General features: G+C 40.6%; 1 protein-coding gene across 7 annotated transcripts in view; it reads right to left on the bottom strand.

Moving 5' to 3' along the window:
- Positions 1–27535, bottom strand: part of VPS13B (vacuolar protein sorting 13 homolog B) — a 928813-nt gene that overhangs the window by 328688 nt on the left and 572590 nt on the right. For 5 of the 7 annotated variants that reach the window (XM_030553553.1, XM_030553555.1, XM_030553558.1 and 2 more), the window contains 4 exons: positions 10957–11128; positions 6070–6184; positions 3877–4018; positions 298–706 (listed from right to left, as the gene is read on the bottom strand). In XM_030553553.1, the coding sequence (XP_030409413.1) occupies positions 298–706; positions 3877–4018; positions 6070–6184; positions 10957–11128 (838 nt within the window). Of the gene's footprint in view, positions 1–297; positions 707–3876; positions 4019–4611; positions 4679–6069; positions 6185–10956; positions 11129–27535 lie in introns of those variants that run through there. The other 2 variants (XM_030553556.1, XM_030553559.1) reach the window with 2 other exon arrangements.

Genomic DNA, 27535 nt, shown 5'->3' with positions numbered 1-27535 from the left:
TCTATAACTCTTAAGAAATGTAGTGTGTATCATATTAATTACATTTTCCATCTCTTTCCTTGCAGTATGACAGCCCCAGGGACAATGCTAAATATGCCATTATCACAAGAAGCAGTGAGATAATTAAGATAGAACCTTTTGGTCAAAGAGACTAGATTTCCCTATAATTCACCTGTCTAGAATGCAAAGAGACCTGCTTAAGAGATCTGTGTCATCCTGTGGCATTTAATCTTCACCAAAGAACGTGGAGGAAGTAAATATTTCACATAATAAATATATTCATACAGTACATAGTACCTCCTGTATCATGTTGCATTTCCTCAGTTTTGGGAAAGAAGACTCTGATTACACCTGTGTTGATATAAATCAGAGGTAAATTCCGAGATGTTAGAGTGTGAGTCCTCATAGGTTGGCCAGGTGATTTGCTTTTCTCTTTTTGATTCCTTGGCAGCCTAGCTTGAAATATACTTGCAATTGCATTAAGCAAAGGGAAACATAGGACAACATCAAATGCTTGTGCAGAAAGAAGGATCTCGTGAAGAAAATGAGGAGAACCATCATTGAGACCTTCAGATAACTTATGGAAAGTTCTTCGTTCATTTCTTGATATCAACTTGTGCCGGACATTTTTTGTCACAGCCTTTGTGTAAGTGAGAGAGAGAAATCCGTGTTGTTGGTGTGAGCCATCTAAAAGTTTTGCAGTTGTCTGTTCCAGGAAAAAGAAACAATAATGAAAACTGTTGTAAAGAGAACAGGTTACACATCTTGAACAGAGAGCAATTGCTATTATTTCTTTATTAGCTCGTCTTTTCAGGTTTGTTTGGCTTTTTTGGGAGGGGGGGGGAGGTTCTTACTTTCTTCAAACAACTTAAGAAAAGGTTTATTTAAATCTTTAGAAGGGCCATCTACCTCACAGTATGACCAAATGTTATCACAAAACAGCCCAATGTAAGCTAGAACTGCTGAATATTTTAGTGACACTAAACATTCATTTTTTTCATGAAACATTGAACTCAGCCTGGTAGCTTAATATCCCTCAAATACTACTACCTAAAATATTTCTTGCACTTCAGAAAGTCAAAATTTACCAAAAAATATTTATTAAAAATTGTGCATAAGTTTAAAATTATTTACATTACATTACCCCCTCTTCATTTTAGAGAGCTTATTATAGCTTTTATTCCCTTTCATTCCCTCTGTGGGCCCAACCATCACTGTACCAGTGGTGGAAAGATAACTTTGTACTTCAAATTTCTCCTGCAGAACACCCATAATACTAACTACTATACACAGCAGACTAAATAATTCATCTCAATACATAAAAAACAGCTTTTAAAACGTATTACATTATTCTTCAGAAATCTGCAAGATTTCTGTTCACGGAGGGAAAGATTTTCAAAGGCACGTTTGGAAGTTAGATGCCTAACTCCCATTAACTGTCAGAGTGTATTAGGCTCCTGACATCTGTACCTTTTAAAAATCTCCTCCAGTATCTAAATGAAACATTCATTTCTGACTGAAAGTTGACCTTGAGTGAACTACTGCAAAAGTTGAGAATTTTAAAATAAACTAATAAAACAAATTAAATAATTTTAATAATAAAGGAAAGCAAATAAAATCAAATTGGTTTTGACATAATATATATAATTATGTTAACAGTGTTTAATCACTCAAGCATAAGTATAGCAACTACATTTTGTAAACAGAGTAGATGCTTCTTTCAACATTTTCAGATTTTATTTATTCAGAATCGCTAATTAATGTATTTTTAAAATTTTTTATAAATGTAAGCACTAACTTCTTACATAAATGTAGTAAGTATTTGAAATGCTGAGAAGCTGAAAGAGCATATCATTAAGTGAATTGTAACAAATTAGTAAGTTAGCTTTCACTCTAATTAGGACAAATTTAAACAACTAGAATAAGTAAAAGAATGATGGACATATTCATGACAGAAAATAAATCAAATGGAACAGAACTTCCACTAACACAAAAATATTCCATATAATCTATCACATCACTAAAGATAAAGGGTCTGTGCTGTAACCTGCTCAGGTCTCTACTCCCATTAACTTCAATGGGAGTTGCTAGAAAAATTGTATGACTGAATTTTAAAAATTTTTCATTTCTGTGAATATGAGAGACTGAATACATATGTAAGATTTGTCTACATTGGGGAAAAGCCCGCACTAGCTACTCTGTACTAACTCCCCATGTGGACATTTGTACTGCACTCTAAGAGTACCTTTGTGCACATTAGCTTAATACAGTTCAGAAGCGTACTAAGCAAAACTGCCTAAAAGCACTTTTAGGCTATGATTACACTTATGGCGGCATGCAGAGTACAAACACTGCATGTTCCCCCAGCACAGATATACATTTCACTGTGGATGGTGAAGCATTGCTTAGGTGAGTAAGGACACACCAGAACCTTAAGGCATGTACCCCACCTGGCTGTCCATGTGCCCAAGCAGTGCCTCCCATCTCTACACTGCTGTTTTTAGCAGTGTACTGTCCTGTTGCCTCCCCATTGCCAGAGCCTTTTCCACAGCAGTGGAAGGCTCTGGCTATGGGGAAGGACTCTCATGCCAGAACCTTTTCCTGCTGCCTCCCTCCTGCCAGAGCCTTTCACTGCTGTGTGTAGCTACGCACTGCAGTCTGGATGCAGCCTGCTTTTTACTGAGAAGTGTCACTACATGTACCCTATATGCCAAAAAAAGTGTAGATATGTGTGGTGTGCAGTAAGGCACTCCAGTAGTTCTGGGTTTTGTGGGTCTGTCTGCTTTAACCCACAAAACCCCTGTCGTGGTTGAAGCAGCTCCTATCCCACAGGGCTCGCTGGGCTCAGCTCCTTGCTCCAGGAGTTATGACTGGGCCCCGGGCATCGCAGTATTGTTCAGGTTTGGCCTGGCCCCCTGGATGGTGGTGAGGCTAGGCCAAATTTGTGAGAGCCTATGCGCAAGTTGCAACATCACTTACTCAGATTTGGCCTGGCCACCTCCCTTCAGGGGAATAGGGCCAAACCTGAGCAGCACGGCGACCCCATGCACCAGGAGCCAGGTAGCAATGCTCAAAGTAGAGAGCCGAGCCAAGCCTAACAGGCACCCAGGTTAGCACATTTTGGCCCTTTTTACTTTTTTTGGAATTACTTCTAGGCCAGTTCAAGTTTTGTACTAGCTCATGACTATTAATCAAATAGGAAAAAGGCCATGGAAGAGAAACAGTTAAGTAACTCATATTACTTGCTGGCTGAGACAATTGTAATGTTCTGAGACTTCCAAGGAATTGTGACCACATGAACGGTTTGCTGTAATTATTGTATATATTGTAAATAATATATGTGAATAAATTAGTTTAAGGCATAGCTCAGTTACGTAAAGTAATTAAAGGCACTGAGAATATCATTACAGCCACCACAAACAAGGTACAATGTACAATACTGGCTTTTGCTCACACATTTGGGCCTCGATCCAGCAAACACTTCCATATATGCTTATCTTCAAAGTATTTGAGCAGTCCCACTGATTTCAATGGGACTACTCACATGCTTAAGCTTACGTATGTGCTTAAGTGCATTGTGCGATCAGGATCTTAGTTACTTTAAATGAGGCATTCTAGCTGTGCCACTTTGCCAAATAGCAGTGTTGTAGATTTCAGAGAAACACAAAGGACACTGCTTCCCAGGCCCATGCAAAGGAATTTGACAATTGTTGCCAGAGAAGAAAAAGGAAGTAAAATAGATAATAAATATATTCAGTACAGAGAATTTATAAATGACAAATAATGGGAAGAAACTAATGACATTTGAGATAATTTTTCTCCGACTTGTGTTTGTTAATGGAAGTTCTGTAGTATAAGTTTAAAAGGATTTCTTACAGGAGGAAAGAAGCCAGAGAAATTACTGAAAGGGTCCTGCTTGCTGACGGGTCGAACCAACAAGGTACGTCTGTTCAGCTTGTCAGTACAGGAAAGGAATACACCTCCGTATTGCCCCAGAGACCAACAGTCTTCCCCAAGGCTTGAGGTGATGAACAGAGAGGAGGCAAAAGACAAAAAGAAAAACAAAACAAAACAAAACAAAAGCCATAAGCCAAAAAAAATTAGAATTTTAAATTATGCTGAAATTTGCATAGCTCTGTACAGCTGTGAGATATAGCATGTGTGGCACACACCTTCTGAAATGCCCAAATTCAAGGAAATCAAAAGAAAAACTGGTATGAAAAATATTAATTTGAAAAACTGTAATTTATGGGAAAGGACAATCCAACAAAGAGGTCATGGAATTAAAATCCAATAGAATTCTGCACACAAAATACTTATCACTTGATTTTATCAGAATTAAAAATTCAGCAAAAAGCTTTATTAGCGTGAAAGAGGATGATTACAAGAACAAAAAAATTGAGAAAGGAAAACAGTATCCAAATACATTTCAAATTTAGAGTACTTGTTCATAAGCACAAAATTGATTATGAAGTGGTAAAATTATGTTTTGTATTATTATTCTTGCAATCATTCTTCTGAACATGTCTGAGAACAAAGAAAAATTATATTGATTAAGTTTTAGAACAGAGTTATTTTGTTAAGCATCTTATTCCACTACAAAAATCTCACCAAAAGTTTTTCTTTGCATTGCAGAAATATTCCTTCAGAATGTCCTGACTGCCAGCCTTCCCCTGGCCTGGAAAACAGAATGTTCACCTTATCTGTTCTCTGCATTTGGTTTGAGTCCATAGAATTTAGTCATATATAGAGTGTACTTTGAATAGTTTATGAATTGAAACTGGATTTGACAATGCAATTATGCTAAGTGGAGTAACTTAATAACCTGATAAAACTTTAGCAAAGAAAGAACACTACTAAGTTGGAAGGAAGCTTTGGAGAGTTTGACGCTTTAGACTATTCAGAACAAAGAACCTCTCAAGTCTTTCACAGAACCTGCGGGAAAAGTAACTTGTTAATAGTATGAGGGCTTGGTGTATGCCACTATATCTAAAAGCTTCATGGTATAGACTGCAACAGAAGTTTCCAGAAAGAAAATGTAAGGTTTGATTAGTCATTTTTACAATACATTCAAACAAATATATATTTCTAATTCAGAGAAAAGAAAGAAAATTCAGAACGGCTCTACTTTTCGTATACATCCTGTAGTGTTTGTTCATTGTACTAAGTCTCAAATGAGATGATAACTGAATTAAGGACAGAATGAGAGGCTAACACTGAATTTCCTTCCTATTGTTCTCATGAGAGACTTTCAAAAATGCCTATGGGATTTAGGAGTACAAGTCTCCCTGAAAGTCAGTAAGAATTATGCTCCTAAATCCCTTAGGCACTTTTGAAAGGTCTCACCCTAATAATAAATTTTAAAACATTTTAATGGCTTATTTGTTGATTCTTCTCCCAGGGAAAGACATTAGAGAATTGTCCCATTTTCTCTTAATTACCATCTCCCACATACCTCCATGGATTCTGCTTCATGACAACTTATCATTCAGCTGATGAAGACTGTATGTGGCTCCCTCAGATCTTATCAAGGCTATTCTATGTATTAGACTAGCACCTGCTACAAAGGTAATGAATTCAGTTTCCTGCATTACAGTGCAGCTACTCCACAACAACAAAAACATCTCTTTTATTAAAAATTTCCTTCTGATGTCTTAAAAATAAACAACTTATCAAGTAGGAGAGACAAAAAACACCCTAGACATTTACTATTTGGTAGAGTAAAATTAATCACAGTACAGTATTTGAGGCATTTCCCATTGTAAGTATTTGGACAACAGCTTCTCATTTAGTTCAACAAATACCAATTTTTAATGGTGTCACCCACACACAAAATGTATTTCTCCTTAAAGACTAAAATGGCTTGTATATCCTGTTTACAAGCAAGTTTAATTCTGGGAAATTCTGATTATCAGAGCTTATTGTTTAAAAAAGTATAGCTATGGCTTATTTCACTATATTCCACAATGATATTAATTAAAAGTCAAATAATAATTCTGTCAATGAAAAAGAGACAACTGCTTTCTTTTTTCAGAATGGAATTAATGTAGCATGACTTCCAGTAATTACCTGTTTCTGTAGTGGTCAATGTTGAAGCTTTCTATTTTACATTTTACTTTGGTGTATACATCTTGCACATCTACTGAGGCGCTGAGATCTTCTAATTCACTGACAACACAAATCTCTGCAATAACCAGTGATAATTAAAATGAACATCTATGAATTACAATCTCTAAGTTTGTGTTATAAATAAAACACTGTTCATAAACCAGAAATGTGCCTGCGTCACCACAATTTGTATTTGGATCTCTAATTCCCATCCTGCAAAGTTCAGGGATTTTCACTTAGTGAATTTTTGTTCAAACATCACACAGACAGGAGCTAGTCACAAAATTCAGATCCAGATTCAGAATCCAGACCTCTCTTAAAAATGCTGAGACTGTTTTTATTTGGGCTCAATTCTGCTGTAAAGCATACAACAGAAAGCTAAAACATCAAAATAACTCAGAATGGAAAAATACCAATCAATCCAATATAACAGTGATGAATACAGCATAGAAACCTGGATAGATTAGATAATTCTAGGCAGACCAGAGTTTAACAGCTCTCAAAGATGTTTTGCAATCTAAGTAGCCACTTCCACTGACTAAAAGATGGAAAACATCTCTTACCAAATCCTCCACATTTTGCTTAAATAGAAGTCAGCTCTCAAACACAAATAGTTTTCTCAGAGCAACATGTCTTTCCTAGTTGTGATAATCCTGCTCCACTTAACCTGTTACTAAGATCAAGCTAATATTTGTCACTTTAGGTGTCTGTTTGATATAACAGTTCTGTGGAAAAATAGTATGTGACCAAGTAATTAAAGATTATCATAAGGCACATGCACAAAGGGAAGTGAATTAAGGCTGCAGAGGTAACTTTAATTCTGGGATTTCCTAACTGTTGTGTGCTTGACTTTGTAACCAACTTTGAAGTTCTTTTAACATAGTTTCTGGGTATAATTATCTATATTCACAAAAAGTATACATGGCTCTTTACATACAATATCTGCAAGATAGGATCCACTAGAAGAGAGACAAATGTGATTAATAAATACATAACTCCTCCTCACTTAATGCTAAATAGACTCCTCAGATTATGTAATAAAAATGGGCAAAGGACATTACTAAGGGATAGAAATTAGACTGAGACTCTGACTCTTATTAAAACATAAAAGCAATGTTAATGTTTACAAACTAGAGTTGAGAAATTAAACCTGAGACAGTTGGTGTCAAATATTTTCAAAAAATTTTTCTGCATAGCTTGCTCTCACTGCATTTTCCAAATGGACAGCGTCGCAGTAAACCACTGCAAGCAGTGATGGGTTACTTTACTTTTCAGCTTCAGAATAGAATAGCACACCATTAAGTAAAGAGTGCTTCCAGATTTCAGTATGTTACTGCGCAATTATGGCTATTAAATGAATCTAGAAAAATGTACTGTTTTGAACTACTGTATTGAAACAACAGAACATCTTCCTTTCAAAATTTAGGGGATAAATTGAGTTCAGGATTTTTGTTCCGTACATTTTGGCTTGAAAACTAATTAAAAAGAATCAGGACCATTTACTGCTCTTGATCTGTGTGAACTGCTAATCTTGACATCAATGGTAATTCTGTGGACAGAGAGCAGTATACAGCTTTCTCTATAGCCTTAGCTACAGAGAGCCAGATCGGGGTAGGGAAACTTTTTGGCCTGAAGGCCACATCTAGGTATGGAAATTGTATGGCGGGCCATGAATGCCCACAAAATTTGGGGCTGGAGGGCAAGAGGGCTCCGGTGGAGGGTACGGGTTCTGGGGTGGGAATAGGGATGAGGGGTTTGGGGTGCAGGAGGGTCCTCTGGGCTTGGACCAAAGGGTTTGGAGCATGGGAGGAGGATCAGGCTGGGGTAGGGGGTTGGGGCATGGGAGAGGTTCAGGGAGGCAGGCGTCAGGGTTGGCGCTTACCTCAAGCAGATCCCAGAAACAGTGGAATGTCCCCCCTCTGGCTCCTACATGGAGATGTGGCCAGGCAGCTCTGCACACAGTCCTGTCCGCAGGCATTGCCCGTTCAGCTCCCATTGACTGCGGTCACCGGCCAGTGGGAGCTGCAGGGGCAGTGCTAGGGGCGGGGGCAGCGTGCGGAGCCTTCTGGCTGCCCCTATGCGTAGGAGCCAGAGTGGAGACATGCCCCTGCTTCTGGGAGCCATGTGTAGTGGGGCCAGACCCCAAACCCACCCCCTGGCTGGAGCGCCAGAGCGAGGTAAGCCCCGGACCCCAATTCCCAGCGGGAGCTCGAGGGCCAGATTAAAACATCTGGAGGGCCGGATGTGGCTTGCCCACCACTGGGATAGAGATACTCAAATTAAACAACAGCACAAAAGAGACTTCATTTAGAGATGTAACAATATGACTGAGAGCTAGGAATTCTTGAGCAATAATCCCAGCTCTGGCAGAAACAATACTTTTAGGGCTTGGACAACCTCTTTGCCTAACCTAACCTCTTTGCTCGGGTATCCTTGTTTATAAAAACTGTACATAATAATAGTCCTGTGGCACTTTATAGACTAACAGACATATTGGAGCATGAGCTTTTGTGGGTGAATACCCACTTCGTCGGATGGATATCATGCATCCGACGAAGTGGGTATTCACCCACGAAAGCGCATGCTCCAATATGTCTGTTAGTCTATAAGGTGCCACAGAACTCTTTGCTGCTTTTCCAGATCCAGACTAACACGGCTACCCCTCTGATACTTGACTACATAATAATACTTACCTAATAACCATCATGGTGATGGCGGTCATTTAGATAATATCAGTAGAAAATGCTTTTCATTTTCAAAATGCATTACAAGTGCCAAGTTTTTTTATCATCATCATATCTACTGAATTTTCAGATTTGTTTCCTGTCAAATTTCTGCTGTCAATGTTCTGCTACATTTCTTTGTAAATTAACTTTAATCAGATATATTAATTTCTTCATTTTCTAAAACAGGGCACTAGTATATTTTGTTAACAAGGATGTCAAGTGTGCATCCTAAGAAAAATATGTATTTAAGTTCATACAATAATAAGTGATTTACAAAATCTTCGTGATGAGTTATTTATAAATAGTATTAGTGCAAAAATGGTATTTCCGAAATAAAAACGTTAGTAAGAAGAGAATTGTGTACCACCTGCCATTAAACCATATTTTTATTTTCAACATAAAGTAACCTGAAACATATTAAATTCCTTCTTACTTTTAAAATATTATAGATGTTAAATTTATGTCTGTGACGCATGGCTAAAAAGGGTTAAACATCTTGCAAAATAAATAACCTTCAAAAGACTTGAGGGGAGATAACATTTGTGGTTTTGTGTATTTACATATGTATGAGTAGGATGGACAATGTAATCAATAGTCCCTGTCTATGCAGTATTCTGATAGTTCAGAGATCAAAAGAACATCCTAGCATTTAAATGATTGTAAACATGGGATATCTCGGTATTCATCTCTCTTTGAAATGTACTGTGAATGGTGGAGGAACAAGCAAATTGCCTTATGTTAATTCTGTAGCTAAGTTCCGGTGACTGACCTCCTTCAATGACTTTTTGTTCCCCGAGGAAATCCCAACTTGTCAAAGAGGACATGAAATTGTATAAATATCTTTGGGTTCTGATTCTGTCATCTCAGATCTATGTAGGCTTCATCAGGGGAAGTTTGAGTCGCAAGACTGAGGTCCCAGTCATGCTGGTACAACCTGAATATGATATTTGGACATTGCACTATAACCTATGAACTATTTCTGAAAGAACTCTTTGCAACTGCGAAGCTCACCATCTCTGCTCTGACGATGCACCTAAACGAATTGAACTCATGTCTGTATGTATACTGATCTTTTAACCATACTCTCTGTCGTTTTTTTTTTAAATAAATTTTAGTTTAGTTAATAAGAATTGGCTGTAGAGTGTATTTGGGTAAGATCTGAAACATTCACTAATCTGGGAGGTAATGTGTCCCCCATCCTTTGGGATTGGTAGAACCTTTTATTTTATATGATGAAATAAGATTTACAGAAATGTTCATCATATTTGATGTGGGTACCTGGATAGAAGCCTGAGGCTGGAACACTTTAAGGGAATTGTGTTGTTTGGACTTCTGAATAACCAGTTAGGTAATAAAGAAGCTGCTTTATGCTGGTTTGATAGATCTAAGTAGTGGAATATCCACCAGCTTTATGGGGATTTGTCTTCCCCATTCTTTGCAGTTCACCCTAATTGAGAGATTTTAGCTGGCCCCCATTGGGACTCCAGTCCCAATGTCATTTAAAAATCAACACAATTTTAAATGTTGATAGAAAAATGCAAAATTGTGTATAGCGGCTCACAGTTGGGAACATAACATCACAAGTAAAACTTAATAAAACATATACACTGCTTATGCACAAACTTTTGTCCTGTATCATTTAAAATGACTAACAAACTTTTAATTCAGATTTAGTATAGTCCTATTCCTTTTGAGGATCAGCCATGTGCCAAATTAAATTTTAATAGCCACCTTTTTCTGAAGTCTGAGTGGGAAAAACAAGAGAATAACTTCACATGAGAAAAAAAATACACAGTTTTTCATACTTGCATAAGTCAAAAGAAGTGAATAAATTGTTTTCAAATTTAAAAAAACACTTTGTGGGCTAAGATTAAGCCCCAAGACTGCCTTTACAATGCTCTCAATCTCTGCCAATCCAGGTGCAAAGGACAATGTTGAAGTCTGATCCCATGCATGACAGCATATTGCAGTATGCTAAAACACTGGACAGAAACGTGCATCTTTTTATAATTATCAGAGGTTTTAATTCATGAATACATGCTATAAACAGCAATTGGTTTTATCTTAAAATAACTACACACTTAAAGTACTAAATTAAAATAGATAATTCTATGTACCCTACCTGTGCCTTTACTTCCAGGATCTGGTGCAAACAGCTTTATAGTAATTTTTGGCAACATCCATTGCATCCACAAGCTAACACGTCCACTTGATATTCCAATGTTACTTGTTGTTTGCTCCAAGGTAACAGAGTCTGAGAATGGAGAATCATCTCCCCCTTGTACAGAATCAGCCTAGAAAAAGAGAAATACTAACTGAAAAGGCTCAATGACCAACCAGATTATATAATAATTTAGAAATACTCCACATGAATATCTAAAATACTATAACAGGTCATATACTGCATATAATTTGCTTATACACTGATCATTTGTAAACCGCCTTCCAGTGTGGCACTAAATTAGTATTTCATCGCTCTATTGAGTAGCAAAGTTAATAAATAATACTTGTCCTCCTAGCACTTACACAATAAGATGATTACCTTCAGAGAATAACTATTACTTAATTAATCAGTACTATTCAATTAGTTGTCAACACTATAAAAAACATGGTCAAATCTACACCACATACAATATGATGGATTTTTTTCAAGACAATATATCAGTTAATTTAAAAAAATACTTTTTAAAATGCAAAAGGACCACAGATTATGGAAGCATTGGTAACAACTCCATAATTAATGGTGCATTGAGATTTGCTCTTAACACAGAATGGATAACCCTGTCTTTCATCTCTTTAGACTGAAATTAGTCTCCAAATGTAGGTCAATAATTCTCCACAAGACAATTGAATTTTCGATGTATTTTCTGGACAAAGTCTTTGTTAAATCTGCAAGGGGAAAATTATACACAAGACACCTTCTCCTTTTGAATTTTCCTACGTTCATCACACCTCTGAAGGTTCTTCTAGTTGAACTACTATAGACTGCCAAACTTCAAACACACACACACACATTCTGATAATGTCTTGGACATAAGCCATTTTTGAATATATAAAATTAGACACATGAAGAGTTAGTCCACCTATTCAGGAAAACCTAAAGGAGTTTTGCCCGGATTATATGATGAAACTGTCAAGTTCTATCACTTACTTCCATTTTACAACACCACTAGCCTGCCTCATTAGCTCCTCTCTTCACAAAAACCCTGGTGGATCAACACTGGCCAACAGAGAACTCTGGGATGGAGGTGGGAAAGATAGTGTATATGTGCATAACAGAGGATGAAGTCTGGGCTTTGTGAAGGGAAGAAAGGTTTGATTAGGTCTATGAGGGAGTAGAGGAGGAAGAGATGTGAGAGTGGGGCTGTGCTGCAGGAGTGGATCCCAATATGTATGCTCATACAGATAGAGTTCACCCATAGCCCTTCTGCCTGCTGGGATGAGGCAGCAGTGTCTTGGGCATCTATGGTTCCTCACACTGCCATAACAGATGCACTGGGAGACTCATGGAAGCAGAACCAGGGGTAACTTGAATATATCAGTATTTTGGCACTGCTGCCATGGGGAAGACCACACAGCTGGTCAGAGTGGCAGATGCAGGGACATTTGTGGACAATGTCAGCAAATGTGTCCAACTGACATGACCAACCTATAGATTTAAGACCATTGTACTCTGGACTTTTATCCTGGAACTTTCAGAAAAGCCAAAAATACTTACTCAAAGTCATGCTAAGGAGAAAACAATTAATGTGGGGAACCTTGTTTTGAGGACTGTTGACTGTGTTCAAGGATGATTTGTTTACAAGATAAGATTGGGTTAAGACACTATTGGGTTAAGACACTATTGGAAATAAATTTTCCATTGACTATACAGTTATAAAAATCAAAAGGATTTCCTCAGCTTGTGGTTGATTTTATTTCACTGGAGTTTCAATGTCTATTCCCTCCTTTGCTTTTCTTACTTTTCGTTTTAAGTTGTGGGTTTAATGGGTACAAAACTTACTGGGTGTCAGGCCACGGATTTTTTAAGGTTTTAATAACATCCCTTAATGTCTTTTTGATTTGGTGTTTGCCTGTTTGGCTGATGCTTTCTTAGCTGGTTCCCGCCACCAGGAAAGAAGAGTAAATTTCAACCAACAAACTGGACATCACCTCTAATTACGTTCCAGACTGATCTTCAATGAAGCATGGGACTTTGTCTGCCTAAGGAAATATTCAGCTTCAACTAACATTACAAAAATCCATCCATATCTGACAGTACAGGAACCTATTTTTCCCCCTTTTCCTTCTTCTTCTCTGGTTGCCACCCTGTTAATATTGCCATCGCTCATGAAGAAACCTGCAATATTCTTGCACATTTAAGTGATTTCATTTCTCTTTTCGTAATATGTATATATAATGTCTGGCACGATCCTTGACTGTGGCTTCTAGCACCTACAACGGTACAAACAGACAATACTAGCAACCATACAATTATTAAGGAGCTAAAGTCTTAAAGCATTGGATAGACCACTAACTGTTTTATTACTGTGGAAGGGTGTATCTAATTAACTCATAACCACCACTATTTTGAGGTCAAGTATCAGAGGGGTAGCCATGTTAGTCTGGATCTGTAAAAGCAGCAAAGAATCCTGTGGCACCTTATAGACTAACAGACGTTTTGGAGCATGAGCTTTCTTGGGTGAATACCCACTTCCTCAGATTCATCTGAGGAAGTGGGTATTCACCCACGAAGGCTCATGCTCCAAAACGTCTGTTAGTCTATAAGGTGCCACAGGATTCTTTGCTACTATTTTGATGGTTATGCAGGACAGAAGTGTTAAATAAGAGTTTTCTCCTTTTTCCTCTCCTCCCCCCACAGCATGCATTATCTCCCTAATATGAAACAAAGGCAGTCAGAATATACTTGTTCTGTTTTGTATTTGCTCCTCAAAACGCTGGCTGAGAGCATGATGAGTTCCTTGACTGGTCTGTCCTTATGATATAAGTGCTCACCTACGGGAAGTATTTAGTTTCTGTTGAATCAGCAAACTCTGTTCCTTTCCTAAAATTGTAAAGACTTGACAGACAAGGCCACAAAAATGAGTGCTCTCTGAGAAAGAGCAAAACAAATGAAAGCCACATTGAAAAACCTGTTTGGATGATGGTTGATCAGACAGAGTGGAGCGTCTTTTCTAGACATACCCATACTATTTCCCCCTTCTATATGGAGCACAGGACATAGACCAAGTACCTACTGTCTCCCAATGAGATTTTAGAGGAGTATCCTATCATTTAGAACAGAGCGGGCAAACTTTTTGGCCTCAGGGCCACATCGAGTTTCAAAAATTGTATGGAGGGCCGGCTATGGGAAGCTGTGCCTCTCCAAACAGCTAAGTGTGGCCTGGCCCCGCTCCCTATCTGACTCCCCCTGCTTCTTGCCCCCTGATGGCCTCCCTGGACTCCTGCCCCATCCAACCCCCCCAATCCCTGATGGCCCCCCCAAGACCCCCGCCCCATCCACCCCCCCGCTCCCTGTCCCGACAGCCCCCAGAACTCCTGCCCCTGACTTCCCCCCGCCTTCCCATCCAAGCCCCTCTCTCCTTCCTGACTGCCCTCTCGGGACCCCTGTTCCCATTCAACCCTGTTCCCTGCCCTCTAACCACCTTGCCCCCTATACACATCCCCGCCCCCTGACCACCACCCCAAACTCCCCTGTCCCCTTAACACGCTGCCTGGAGCACTGGTGGCTGGCAGCACTACAGCTGTGCCGTCCGGCTGGAGCCAGCCAAACCACCAGGCAGCACAGAGCACCGGCTCAGGCCGGGCTCTGCCTCAGAAGGTCACAGCTCCGCTGCCAAAGCATTGCGCTGTGAGCTGAGGCTGTGGGGATGGGGGAACAGCAGGGGAGGGACCAGGGGCTAAGCTCCTGAGCCAAGAGCTCAGGGGCTGGGCAGAAGAGTCCCACGGGCCGGATGTGGTCCGCGGGCCGTAGTTTGCCCACCTCTGATCTAGAATATTCATGTGCTCCACTAAAATCAATTACTAGATTCAGACAGAAGTGTTGCTTCTCCAAACTGCAGTTCTCATAAGCCTGGGACTAATCCCCCTGTTCTTTTCCTTGCTTCCATACCCCTCTTCACAGAAGGGACCTGCCCCCTCTTGATCCACCAGTTTGAAAACCTGACTAAAAGGAAAAGCTTTGGGCAAACATGCTTGAAAAATCCATTGCCATTAATTTTAACACTTGAAAGTGCAGAGACTTCCATTTCAAAATACATTGTAAAGTCTCAGCTAGATGCAGATGTAACCAGATAGCACAGAAAATAGTGGGACAAATCTTTCTCTTCCCAGTTGTGTGTGTGCATGTTTGCTGTTGTTGTTTTTTTAACATGCATCAAGTTCTCACTGTGAACAAGAGATAGTTGTCAGTTTTGCCAGTGAATCTGAGACCAAAACAAACACAGTATTTCCAGTTCCTGCAATATCTGATGCCTTTCTTAAGGCCTCAGCTCCTGAAGTCAAATGATCATATAAGATACTCAGAGTTGTCATTAAAATAAAGTTAGTTTCCAACTTTCATGGTGTCACAGGCCGTTCCTTCACCTACCCTGTGAGTACTGCTGCCATACGCAGCGGGTTATATGGGCTCGAGGTACTCGGGCTCCAGGAATATTCAGGGCCGGGTGCCCTGCTCCAGCAATATTTGGAGCTGGGTCTCTCCCCTGGCCCTGCCTGGATCGGGCCCCGGCCTCAGCCCCCGCGGGTCTTCCCCCACCGCCCCGCCCCTCCGCATCCCTGCCTGGAGTGGGTCCCGGCCTCCGCCTTCCACCCCTCCCCCTGTGTCCTGCCTTCCCCATGTCCTTGCCTGTTCGCGCTGCCAGAGATCGGCTCCCAGCAGAACTGCTGTCTGTTGCCCCAGAGTCCTAGTGCCTGCGATCCACTAATGGCAAAGCAGGCTGCCCTTACCCTGCCCTAGCTCTGAGCCTTTCCAACACCCCAAACCCTCATCCCCAGCCCCAACCCTCATCCCCCTGCACCCTGATCCTCTGCCCCAGCCAGAGCCCTCATTCCCCTGCACCCTAATCCTCATCCCCACCCAGAGCCCTCATCCCCCCGCACCCTGAGCCTCTGCCCCAGCTCTGAGTCCCCCCGCATCATGAACCCCTCATCCTCAGCCCCAACCCTCATTCCCCTGCAGCCTGATCCTCTGCCTCAGCATGCACCACCTTCCCCTTCCTACATCCCCACCCCCAGCCGAGCCTGCACTCAAACTCCATCCCAAAGCCTGCACCCCTCAACCCCTCCTGCACACCCACCCCCTGCCCTAGCCCAGAGCCTGCACCCAGCACCCAAACTCCCTCCCAGAGCCTGCACCCCTCACCCCTTCCTACACCCCCACCACCAGCCCAGAGCCTGCACCCAAACTTCATCCCAAAGCCTGCAGCCCTCACCCCCTCCTGCACACCCACCCCGTGCCCCAGCCCGGAGCCTGCACCCAGCACCCAAACTCCTTCCCAAAGCCTGCACCCCTCCTGCACCCTAATCCCCAGCCCAGGACCTGCACCCCAGACCTCCCCCCTGAAACCCCGCCCAGAGCCTTAGGCAGGTGGAGGCGGAGTTTGAGGGGGCGGAGTTGGGGGGCAGAGTTGCGGGGGCGGGTTCTGGGCACCACCAAAATTTTTACAAACTTGCCTCCCATGACTGCTGCCTAGCCTGTTCTCGCGGTCTCCTAGCCACAAACACATGTAGGCTGTTTCCCTTTCATCACATTTGTTTTTTAATCTTCAGCTTCAAAGTATAACAGACAGAACCACAGGTTTACAGCAGGACAAATGTGTTCACAAAGCTTTCTCTCCTACCCACAATTCACTCTCTGAGCACTTCTCAATTCTTCACCAATATATCCTTCCAACCACTGAGCCAATTCCCTCATTAACCCAGCAACTGCCACCCAAGTCTCTGTAATCCCCAACAGAAACTGGTTAATTGACTTCAATTAAGTTTGCAGTCTTCCCAGTACTGCAACAACCTCTGTCACCAGGGTGCTAAAAATAGCACCCTGTCTCATATGGTTGTGGAGAAAAGTTTGAAAATGTGACTTAAGTGTATTTCAAAGGCAGAAAAACAAAAAGGGAAATGAAAAGAACCACAAATTTATTGTAATCTCATGATGTTTTTGGGCCCAACTCATTATTTTTAAATGCTTGATACTGGCAACACTGCAGACACTATTGCATGATGTCTTTATGATTTCAAAGTCTGGATATGAATTGGATATCCTACGGCTATAAATGTTTCAATTCAAAATTGGCATTAAATTTGGAAGCCGCTCAGATCAGTGAAAAAGAATGTTACAATTTTAGAAAGATTTTATGCAAACTGACTGGCCAGGAAGAATGCTTGCATGGCACCAACAAGAAATTAAAAACAACTGGAACTGTGCAAATTTCACTGAGAATTCTTGGCCTTCACAACATCCTCTGGCAAAGAGTTCCATAGGTTGATTGTGTGTTGTGTGAAGAAATACTTCCTTTTGTTTGTTTTAAATCTGCTGCCTATTAATTTCATTTGGTGAATCCTAGTCCTGATGTTATAAGAAGGAGTAAATAGCACTTCCTTATTTACTTTCTCTACATCAGTTATGATTTGATAGATCTTTATCATATTCCCCCTTAGTCGTCTCTTTTCCAAGCTGAAAAGTCCCAATCATATTAATCTCTCCTCACACAGAAGTCATTCCATACCCCTAATCATTTTTGTTGAACTTTTCTGAACCTTTCCAATTCCAATATATCTTTTTTGAGATGGGGGGAACATATTTGAATGCAGTATTCAAGATGTAGGCATACCATGGATTTATGCAGAGGCAATATGATATTTTCTTTCTTATTATCTATCCCTTTCTGAATAATTCCAAACATTCTGTTCACTTTTTTGACTGCCGCTGCATGTTAAGTGGATGTTTTCAGAGAACTATCCACAATGACTCCAAGATCTCTTTCTTGAGTGGTAACAGCTAGTTTAGACCCCTAATTTAGAAGCCTCTGCTCCTTAGATGTGCAGGCACTGGCTCTATGGCTCCTACACTGAGGAGGTGGTTTATCTCCTGATGTAACAAGCTCTTGTGAGAAGGGTCCCTGAAGAGAAATGGGGAAGGGTATTTGGGGGAGGGGGAGGGATAAAAAAACGGAGTAGCCATCTTGAATGATATCCAACGCCCATTATTTGGAGGTTATCTGTTACGAGGTGCTGAGGAATGGGAAGATACTATAACAAAAATCAGTGTGGTTTTTCAGCATGAAATGAGGAGAGCGCTCTACAGGCACCTCAACTAATCCATCAATACTGTCTTTTCAAGGTGGAGGGCTGAGAGGAAATTTGCTTGAGGCAGCGGCTGCAGGAGGGCACTTCCTCAGCAGTTGGCAGGACATACTAGCAGTGACGGAGGCCTGTTGCCTTTGGGCCTTCCAGGGTCCCAGTATGGCCATTGTGATGGGAAGAGGTCTGGTGGTTGGTACCATGGTTGCCCAGACTAGGGAGGCTGCGGGTCAGAGGGGTGTTATGCCTGGGGTCCATAGTGAAACTGGGCTCTGTATCGCAGGTGAGAAGAGCGTTGGGAAGCTAAGTTCTTTTGTTCACTTTCTGATTCCAATGACAAAAAGGGTGGTGCATGGCAGGAGGTCATCAGTGAGCCAAGGGCTCTGGGTGAACTTGGTACCACGGCCCCAGTATCGAGCAAAGGAGAGTCTAGTGTGTCGGACACTGAAAGATCCATCAGTGCAGAGGGCGTTAGTACCAGCGGAGGCTGTTGATGCCAAGAGACTTATACCGACAGTGTCAGAGACACAGACCTGATAGCAGGGTGCATTGTGCCTGATGTACCGTCATTGGTACTGATGTTGATGACTGTACCAATGGAGCCTTTCCCTGGGGTGGATCTTACAGCCCTGCGGTACCGATGCTTCTTTGCTTGCGCCCATCAGCTCTTTAGGCATTCCGACTTGCCCTGATGGTTTGGTACTGCTTGTGCCCTGGGTACCAAATTTAGATAGCTTCAGCGTCATTGTTACTGATGACACAGACCGAGCCGGGGATTGTTTTTAGCTCAATCAGAGCTCGCTTTGAGGACGCATAGACCTTCTCTTACAGGCCTTAAATGAGTGGCTCGTAAGTGTCTCTCTTAGATCGCTCCCTTAGAAGTGGAAGTTGCAAAGTGAGGGCTCCCACAGGGACTCTGGAGGTTGAAGGGCTGACTCCATGAGTAGGAGTTTAAGTCTCAGTTCTCTGTCCTTCCTGGATCTGGGCTTCAGCTGCTGACACAAACCACACTTCTGTGGAATGTGTTTCTGTCCCAGGCAGCAAACTCACTGTGAGTGTCCATCAGCCACTGGGATAGATGCCTTGCAACTGGGACACTTTTTGAAGCCCAGAGAGCCAGGCATATACTTGTCCAGGAGGATCCCCCCAGAAGAGGTCGATGGAAGACAAAGTTTTTTTCATCAAATGGCACTTTACACCAATGAAAATGTTCAGTTTGGACTAAACTAGAAAGTGTTGCAAATTTCCTTGACTTTTCTGGAACAATTGCTTTTGTTTTGCTACAGAAAAACACCCCTAAAACTATTACCATCTTGGCACTGAGTGAAATTGGTATAAGAGTAACACCAATATGGCATGACTTTGTTCCATTTGAGGGGAAAGTATACAGTGAGTGTTTTGACAGAGTGTAACCCCATCTCTGGGCATTCTATCTTTCCTTTTGTAAATCAGAGAAATCTCAGAAATGTAATCTGCAATGTTACAAAATCAAAATGTCAATATGTACAGCAAATGATTTTAAAGATTAGGCATTACTGATTTTATTTTACTTGCAGATTCCAAGTCTAATCAAAACAACTTTTTGTTTTACTTTCCCATCTGGAGGAATATCGGGGTTCCAGGACTCCAAAGTAATTGAAACAAAAACCTGATCGCAGCAATTCATCAGAGGTGGTTTTTTTAATGTAACCCAACTACTCATTAGAATAAAGCAGTCTCTCTCATTCAATTGGATGTGATCACATTGGCAATGACAGTAGAATTCCATGGGGATTTTCTATAACTAAATCAATTGTAAATAGCATAAATACTGCAAACATAGGAATTACTAGAAGAGTTTTCTTATGCTACAAATCAGATTACTCTGACACCACTCCTTCAGGCACAACTGACAAAGGCAAAGGTATTACTTTGACTAGAGATAAACCAGACTCAGAGCTAGTGAAGCCACAACTACAAGAACAAAGTCATTTCTAAGCTTTACAGGCATATAAGGCACTCTACAAATACTTTATTTCCAAATCAGAAAGACCGCAAGAGTAATAAAGAAATTATAAATCATAATACGGCAAAACAATGGTTCAATCTTTTTAAAGGACTTCTTGTTTACATCAATATGATGGATAAATACCATGATGGGTAGCTCTCTTGAACTTCTTTCTCCCTTTGATTTTCTTCCCATGGAACCTTAACTACCCACTCTCTGAGGTCACTAATGCCTGCCTTTTTGAAGTATTTTTTCCTTTTTCTGTGGCTCTCACATTTTCTTTTCCTTAGAATCATGAAAGCTATCATTTTATGATCACCCAAACTGCCTTCAGTCTTGAGAAGTGCAATCAATTCGTCCACGAGTCGGAATCAAGTCTAAAATGGCATGATGGCTTATGTAGAAGTCATCCAGAAATCACAGTTATCTACCAGTCGTGGAAGCAAACAGCATATTGGTCCATGCATTTTAACTGTGGAAATCACTATGTGAAAGCGTCTCACTTCCTGTACATTATAATCCACCAAAGCAAATTTCAGAGGTTCTCTAAAGTCCAGAGAAGTTTATTTTTCAGTTGTCAGACTTACAATTTTATTTTTTAGGCCCATTCTACAGACCAAGAAAGGGATTAAGAAAATGGCTACAGTTACCCATCTGTTTTCTAAATGGGTAAAATGTATTCCCACAGGAAATGACATAGCTCACACCAAAGCTTTTGTATTGATGAATCAGGTTTTCAAACAGAGACCTAAACCTTAGAGTACAGAGCCAGATAAACCAGCAGATGTGTGTAAAAAACTGGGAATTAACTGGGGATTAAACAAAAGTTATACATTGCATATAAGGTCTTTGGGCTGTTTAATCCACATCAAACAGGTTTTAGGACCTTTGAACTTATCAATGAGAGAAGAATAGAATTATCTTATCAGATTCGTATCAGACAAACACTAGAATCTGAACCTCTGCTTTAAACATTAAGCAGTACATTTCTCAGTTAAAGCAACATTTGGTGGCAGGTTTTTCCTTGTTCCAGTTAAACCTATAAAGGTCACGAAAGGGAGACAAAGCTAATTACACCCAGGAATCCTCACCTAAGGAATACCAGACAGGTAACAAAGGTATTTTACTTTATCTACCTCCACAAACAGAAAGGCCCACAAAAAATTCAGTGTTGTTGGAAGGGTTCTTATGAAAGCATAATGAAAATATAATCTGTGCTGCCACATAAGGCAATGAAAAGTATTTATTCATTATCATTCCACTGTACATGAGGAAACTGGCTTCCTTCTTCAAATCCAACTTGTAAAAATGGATGACAATTTAAAACTTAAGTCAGTTCTAAATATAGGCACCTGAAAAGATTCTATCAAGGTCAAAATGATAACCCCATGCAATGGTGGCTTATCAAGAAGAATCTCCTGATGAGTACCTACTGCCTAACTGAAATAAGTGTAGAAAAGTCAGAGATCTGTACTGTATGTGTCCAGAAAGACTATGTGTAACAAATAATATCTAGACACTGTGTGGAATGAACAAGTGCCACAGGATTCTTTGCTGCTTTTGTAAATTAATAAAACTTCAACCTGAGTAATTTTCATTAAGTTTCAATCTTACAATGGACACTGATTTTTCAAATGGGCTGTTCTATTGAAATACCACTTGACATGATTTGAAGATCTGATCAAATGGGCCTGAGTACCATGAGTAATGGACTTTTTGTGAAAATGAAACCAAGTGACATGACCTACCTATATCAGAGAGACTGTAATGGATTTATTGCATTTAAAGTATGAACTTTCCCCTTATAAAATTATTAAAATAATTTAACTTATGTTATGCTAGCAAGAATATAATGCTTGCAGGGAAATTTGTTTTAATAACTGTGTGACAGTTTATACCCTATATTCACCCCTTTCATAGGACTATGATAAATCTTGTACAATGTAAGCCTTGTGAGGTATTATTTGAAAAGTCATAATTTGCTGATCATTATTGTCCTCGTAAAATGTCTGTGACAACATTGTATGTAAATTTATAAGACTCTACTGTATGATATTACTAAAAGCAGCCACAAACCAGTTCCCCAGAGACAAAAGGATAGCTAATGCCTCAGCCAGATGTCAACAAGATCAAATGGATTATTACCTGGTTTAATGGCCATTCTTTGGCAGGAAAAAAGATATGGATGAAGATTTACATTTTGACAAAGAAATAGCTGGGGGTTCCCACCCACATGGACTTTTTATCTTCTGAAACTCAGCTGCAGAGATCCTCAAAAAGAGGAGGAAAAATATAAAGAGGAAGAACCAAGGCCCCAAATCATCTCTCCCTTCATCTCTACTCACTGCATCAACAACACTCGAAGGACAAAACAAGCATCTTTGGATTGGGGAGGGGTCCTGAATGAAGAGAGTTCAGCTAGTAAGACTCCTATAACATGTGGCAAGAGAGACTTTTTTTTCCTTTAAATTTATATAGCTTGTTAAGTTTGGTATTAGTTTATTTCACTTTTTGTTTACTTGTAACCAATTATGACTTTTATGCCTCATTACTTGTCGTCATTTAAAATCTATCTTTCTGTAGTTAATAAACTTGTTTTATTGTTTTATCTAAACAAGTGCATTTGGATCAGAGTGTATGGGAAGTTACATTTGCGATAACAGGATTTGTGCACACCATTTTCTATTAATAAAATGAAAAACTTTATATGAGCTTGTATTGTCTAAGAGAAGGCTTAGCAGTACAAGACATACATTTCTGGGAGAAAATCTGGGACTGGGAATTTGCTGGTGTTTCTCTGCAGAGTAATTCATGAGTGGCTGGCTATAGCACTCATATACTATAATGGGGTAATTTATATGCTGGAGGCTGGATATGAGCAGATCAGGAGTGATAGCAAAGCACTGTAAGGAGCACCCTAGCTTGGAGAACTGAGGGGACACAGCTGTTCATCAGTCCAGATTGTACCCTGCGTAATGTCACAGACTGGCTCCTTGTTGGTATATTCTTATGCAAGTTTGCTTTGCTTATAGATTAAAATTATTTAGGTTAAGAGATTCAGCAATTAAGCAAGTAACAGAGCTGTAGGAGGAGGTGTGCAGCATCTGAGAGTGGAAAGACTTCATAGACCCATGTGGAAACATGTGGGATGGAGGATGTGAGCCAACTACAGATGACTACAACAGCACCAGAGAAGAAAGGAGAACCAGCTGCACTACAGCAAGGAGACTGCCTGCTGGCTACCTCAAACAGCAGACTGTGCTCCATCTCCCCACCCAGGTCCTGTCTTTATTGATGTGAAGAACCTGTATGCTGTACTGGCAACAGGTGAGGAGCAGAGCACAATGCTGAGGAGGAGGAACCACCTGACCTCAAAGCTGGGAGGTTCACAGTCACTGGACCCAAGAGAAGGAGGTAGGATTTTGGTGCTTGGGAACACCTTTCTGAGGGGGACAGAGACATCCATCTTCTGACCTCACAGGATGTCCCAGGAGGTGTGCTGCCTGCCTAGAACCTGTGTCTGAGACAATACAGAAAGATTGCTGAGGCTCATCCATCCCTCTGACTACTACCCCATGCTGCTCATCCACATTGAAACTAATGATATTGCTAGGTATGACCATAAGCAGATCAGCAGTGACTACAGGGTTCTAGGAGCAAGGGTCATAGGTGCATATTGTGTTCCTGTCCATCCTCGTGGTTGACAGTAGGGGCCCAGTCAGCGACAAGTGCTTCCTGAAGATGAATGCATGACTGTGCAGATGGTGTCAAAGGAAGAGCTTTGGCTTCTTCAACCATAGGATGTTGTTTTGGGAAGGTCTTCTGGGAAGAGATAGGATCCACTTGACTGAGGAGGGGAAAACCATCTTCACATATTAATTAGCCAATCTAGTGACGAGGGCTTTAAATTAGGTTCAAAGGGGGCAGGTGACAAAAGCCTACAAGTAAGCATAAAAAAATAACAATCTTAACAGAGGAGACATGGATAATTATAATTGGGTCATAGGAGCAGCAAGAAGAAAATTAGTTAGGGAAGCTGCTCAATCTTAGATGTCTATACATAAATGCAAAGAGTACAGTATGTAAACAGAATAAACAGGAAGAACCGGACATATTAGGACATAAGCTAAATTATGACTTAACTGGCATCACAGAGATTTGGTGGGATAAGTTTCATGACTGGAATACTGGTATAGAGGGGTATAGCCTGTTCAGGAAGGATACTTAGCATAAAAAGGGAGAAGATTTTGCATTATACATTGAGAGTATACACACTTGTTGTGAGGTCCAGAAGGATATGAGAGGCTGGTCAGTTTAAAGTTTCTGGGTAAAGATACAAGGGGTAACAAATAGAAATGATGTTTGGTAGGGGTCTACTATATACCACCAAATCAGGAAAAGCAGGTGGATGAGGCATTTTTAGAACAAATGACAGAAATATCCAAAACACGTGACCTGGTAGTAATGGGGGATTTTAACTACCCAGACATTTGCAGCAAAAGTAATACAGCAAAGCACAAAATTTCAATACATTCTTAGAATATTAGGGACAATTTTTTGTTTGAGAAAATGAGTGAGGGATAGCTATTCTAGACTTGATTGTGACCAACTGGTAACAAATCTGAAGGTGTAAGGCAATTTGGGTGAAAGTGATAATGGGGGCCGAGGGATGTGCTGACCGCCACTTCCCGCAGCCGCCATTGGCCTGGAATGGTGAACTGTAGCCAGTGGGAGCTGGAATCAGCCGAACCTGCAGATGCTGCAAGTAAACAAATTGTCCTGGCCTGCCAGTGGATCTCCCTGATGGGCCGCATGCCAAAGACTGCCGATCACTGCTTTACTATGTAGGTAAATTGTGACCAAATACTTCACAAAATTAATATTATCAATAAGGGGGAAGGAACACAGGCCAAAATATGTTAAAAACAGGTTAAAATATTTAGATAAATTAGATGTATTCAAGCCGACAGGGCCTGATGAAATTCATCCTAGGGTTCTTAAGGAACTAGCTGAAGCAAACTCAGAACTGTTAGCAATTACAGAATCATAGAATATCAGGAGGTCATCTAGTCCAGCCCCCTGCTCAAAGCAGGACCAATTCCCAACTAACTCATCCCAGCTAGGCCTTTGTCAAGCCTGACCTTAAAAACCTCTAAGGAAGGAGATTCCACTACCTCCCTAGGTAACCCATTCCAGTGCTTCACCAACCTCCTAGTGAAAAAGTTTTTCCTAATATCCAACCTAAACTTCCCTCACTGCAACTTCAGACCATTATTCCTTGTTCTGTCATCAGGTACCACTGAGAACAGTCTAAATCCATCCTCTTTGGAACCCCCTTTCAGGTAGTTGAAAGCAGCTTTCAAATCCCCCCTCATTCTTCTCTTCTGCAGACTAAACAAGCCCAGTTCCCTCAGCCTCTCCTCGTAGGTCATGTGCACCAGCCCCCTAATCATTTTTGTTTCCTTCCGCTGGACTCTTTCCAATTTTTCCACATCCTTCTTGTAGTGTGGGGCCCAAAACTGGACACAGTACTCCAGATGAGGCCTCACCAATGTCGAATAGAGGGGAATGATCACATGCCTCGATCTGCTGGCAATACCCCTACTTATACAGCCTAAAATGCCATTAGCCTTCTTGGCAACAAGGGCACACTGTTGACTCATATCCAGCTTCTCGTCCACTGTAACCCCTAGGTCCTTTTCTGCAGAACTGCTATTATCTTTGAGAACTCATAGAAGAAGGAGAGCTTTCAGAGGATGTGAGATAATGCATATCTTTAAAATGAGGAATAAAGAGGATCTGGGGAACTATAGACTAGTCAGTTTAACTTTCATATTTGGAAAGATACTGGAACAAATTATTAACCAATGAATTTGTAAGCACCTAAAGGATAATAGGGTCATAAGGAATAGCCAACATGGATTTGTCAAAAATAAATCATGTCAATACAACCTAATTTCCTTCTTTGTCTGGGTTACTGGCCTATTTGATAGGGCGAAACAGTAGGCACGATACATCTTGATTTTAATAAGGTTTTTGATATAGTCCCACATGATAGTCTCATAAATAAACTAGGGAAATACAGTTGAAATGACTACAGGGTGGGTGCAAAACTCGTTGAAAGACTATACTCAAAGAATAGTTATTAATGATTCGCTGTCAGACTGGAAGGGTGTTTCTAACGGGGCTGCAGGGATTAGTTTTGGGTCTGGTACTATTCAATATTTTCATTAATGACTTGGATAATGGAGTGAAGAGTATACCTATAAAATTTGCAGATGACGCCAAGCTAGGAGAGGTTGCTAGCATTTTGGAGGGCAGGATTAGAATTTAAAATGACCTTGACAAACTGGAGCATTGGTTTGAATTCAACAAGTTGAAATTCAATAAAGACAAGAGCTATACTTGAGAAGGAAAAATCAAAGAAAAACTACAAAATGAGGATTCACTAGTTATGTGGTAGTACTGCTAAAAAGGATCCAGGGGTTATAGAGGATCACAAATTGAATATGAGCCAACAATATGATGCAGTTGCAAAAAAGCTAATATCATTCTGGGGTGTATTAACAGAGTGTCATACATAAGACAAGGGAGGTAACTGTCCTGCTCCAGTCATTGCTGGTTAGCCTCGGCTGCAGTACTGTGTCTAATTCTGTGTGCCACACTTCTGGAAGAATCAAATAAATCATCTAAGTTATCTAGTCCAGTTCCCTGCATTGAGGCAGGATTAAGTATTATCTAGACCATTCCAAAGAGGTGTTTGTCTAACCCCTGGACAAAGTGGAGAGAACCCGGAGGAGAGTCACAAAAATGATACAAAGGTTAGAAAACCTGACCTGTGTGGAAATATATTAAGGGCTGCATAAAGAGGATGGTGATCAGTTGTTCTCCATGTCTACTGAAGGGAGGATAAAAAGTAGTGGGTTTAATCTGCAGCAAGAGAAATTTACGGTAAATTAGATATTAGGAAAAACTTTCTAATTATAAGGGTAGTTAAACTCTGGAATAGAATTCCAAGGTAGGTTGTGGAATCCCTATCATTGGAGGTTTTAAAGAACAGGTTAGTCAAGCACCTACCTGGGATGGTCTAGGTTTACTTGGTTCCGACTCAGTGCGGGCGTGGACTTGATGACCTCTTGAGGTCACTTCCAACCCTACATTTCTATGATTCTATGACTATGGGAAAGAATTAGTTATAACATACATGGCACTTTTCCATGCACTGTGCAGTTATAGAAAGACAAAATAAACTGAAAAGATTTTGGTCAAGTTTGTTCATATGGCATTTTGGTGTCTGTCCTTTTCCTTGATTTTCTTATATTCTACAACTAGAAATCTACATTATGGTTCTAATAGGTGAGAAGCCTATCGAATCTCAACTCCTGGTGCTTTCTCAGATTTTATCCAGGTTCCT

Source organism: Gopherus evgoodei, chromosome 2, assembly GCF_007399415.2.
Source record: "Gopherus evgoodei ecotype Sinaloan lineage chromosome 2, rGopEvg1_v1.p, whole genome shotgun sequence".
Lineage (NCBI taxonomy): Eukaryota > Metazoa > Chordata > Testudines > Testudinidae > Gopherus > Gopherus evgoodei.
The sequence above is the reverse complement of the archived record's forward strand: the minus strand, read 5'-3'. Positions and strand labels throughout refer to the sequence as shown.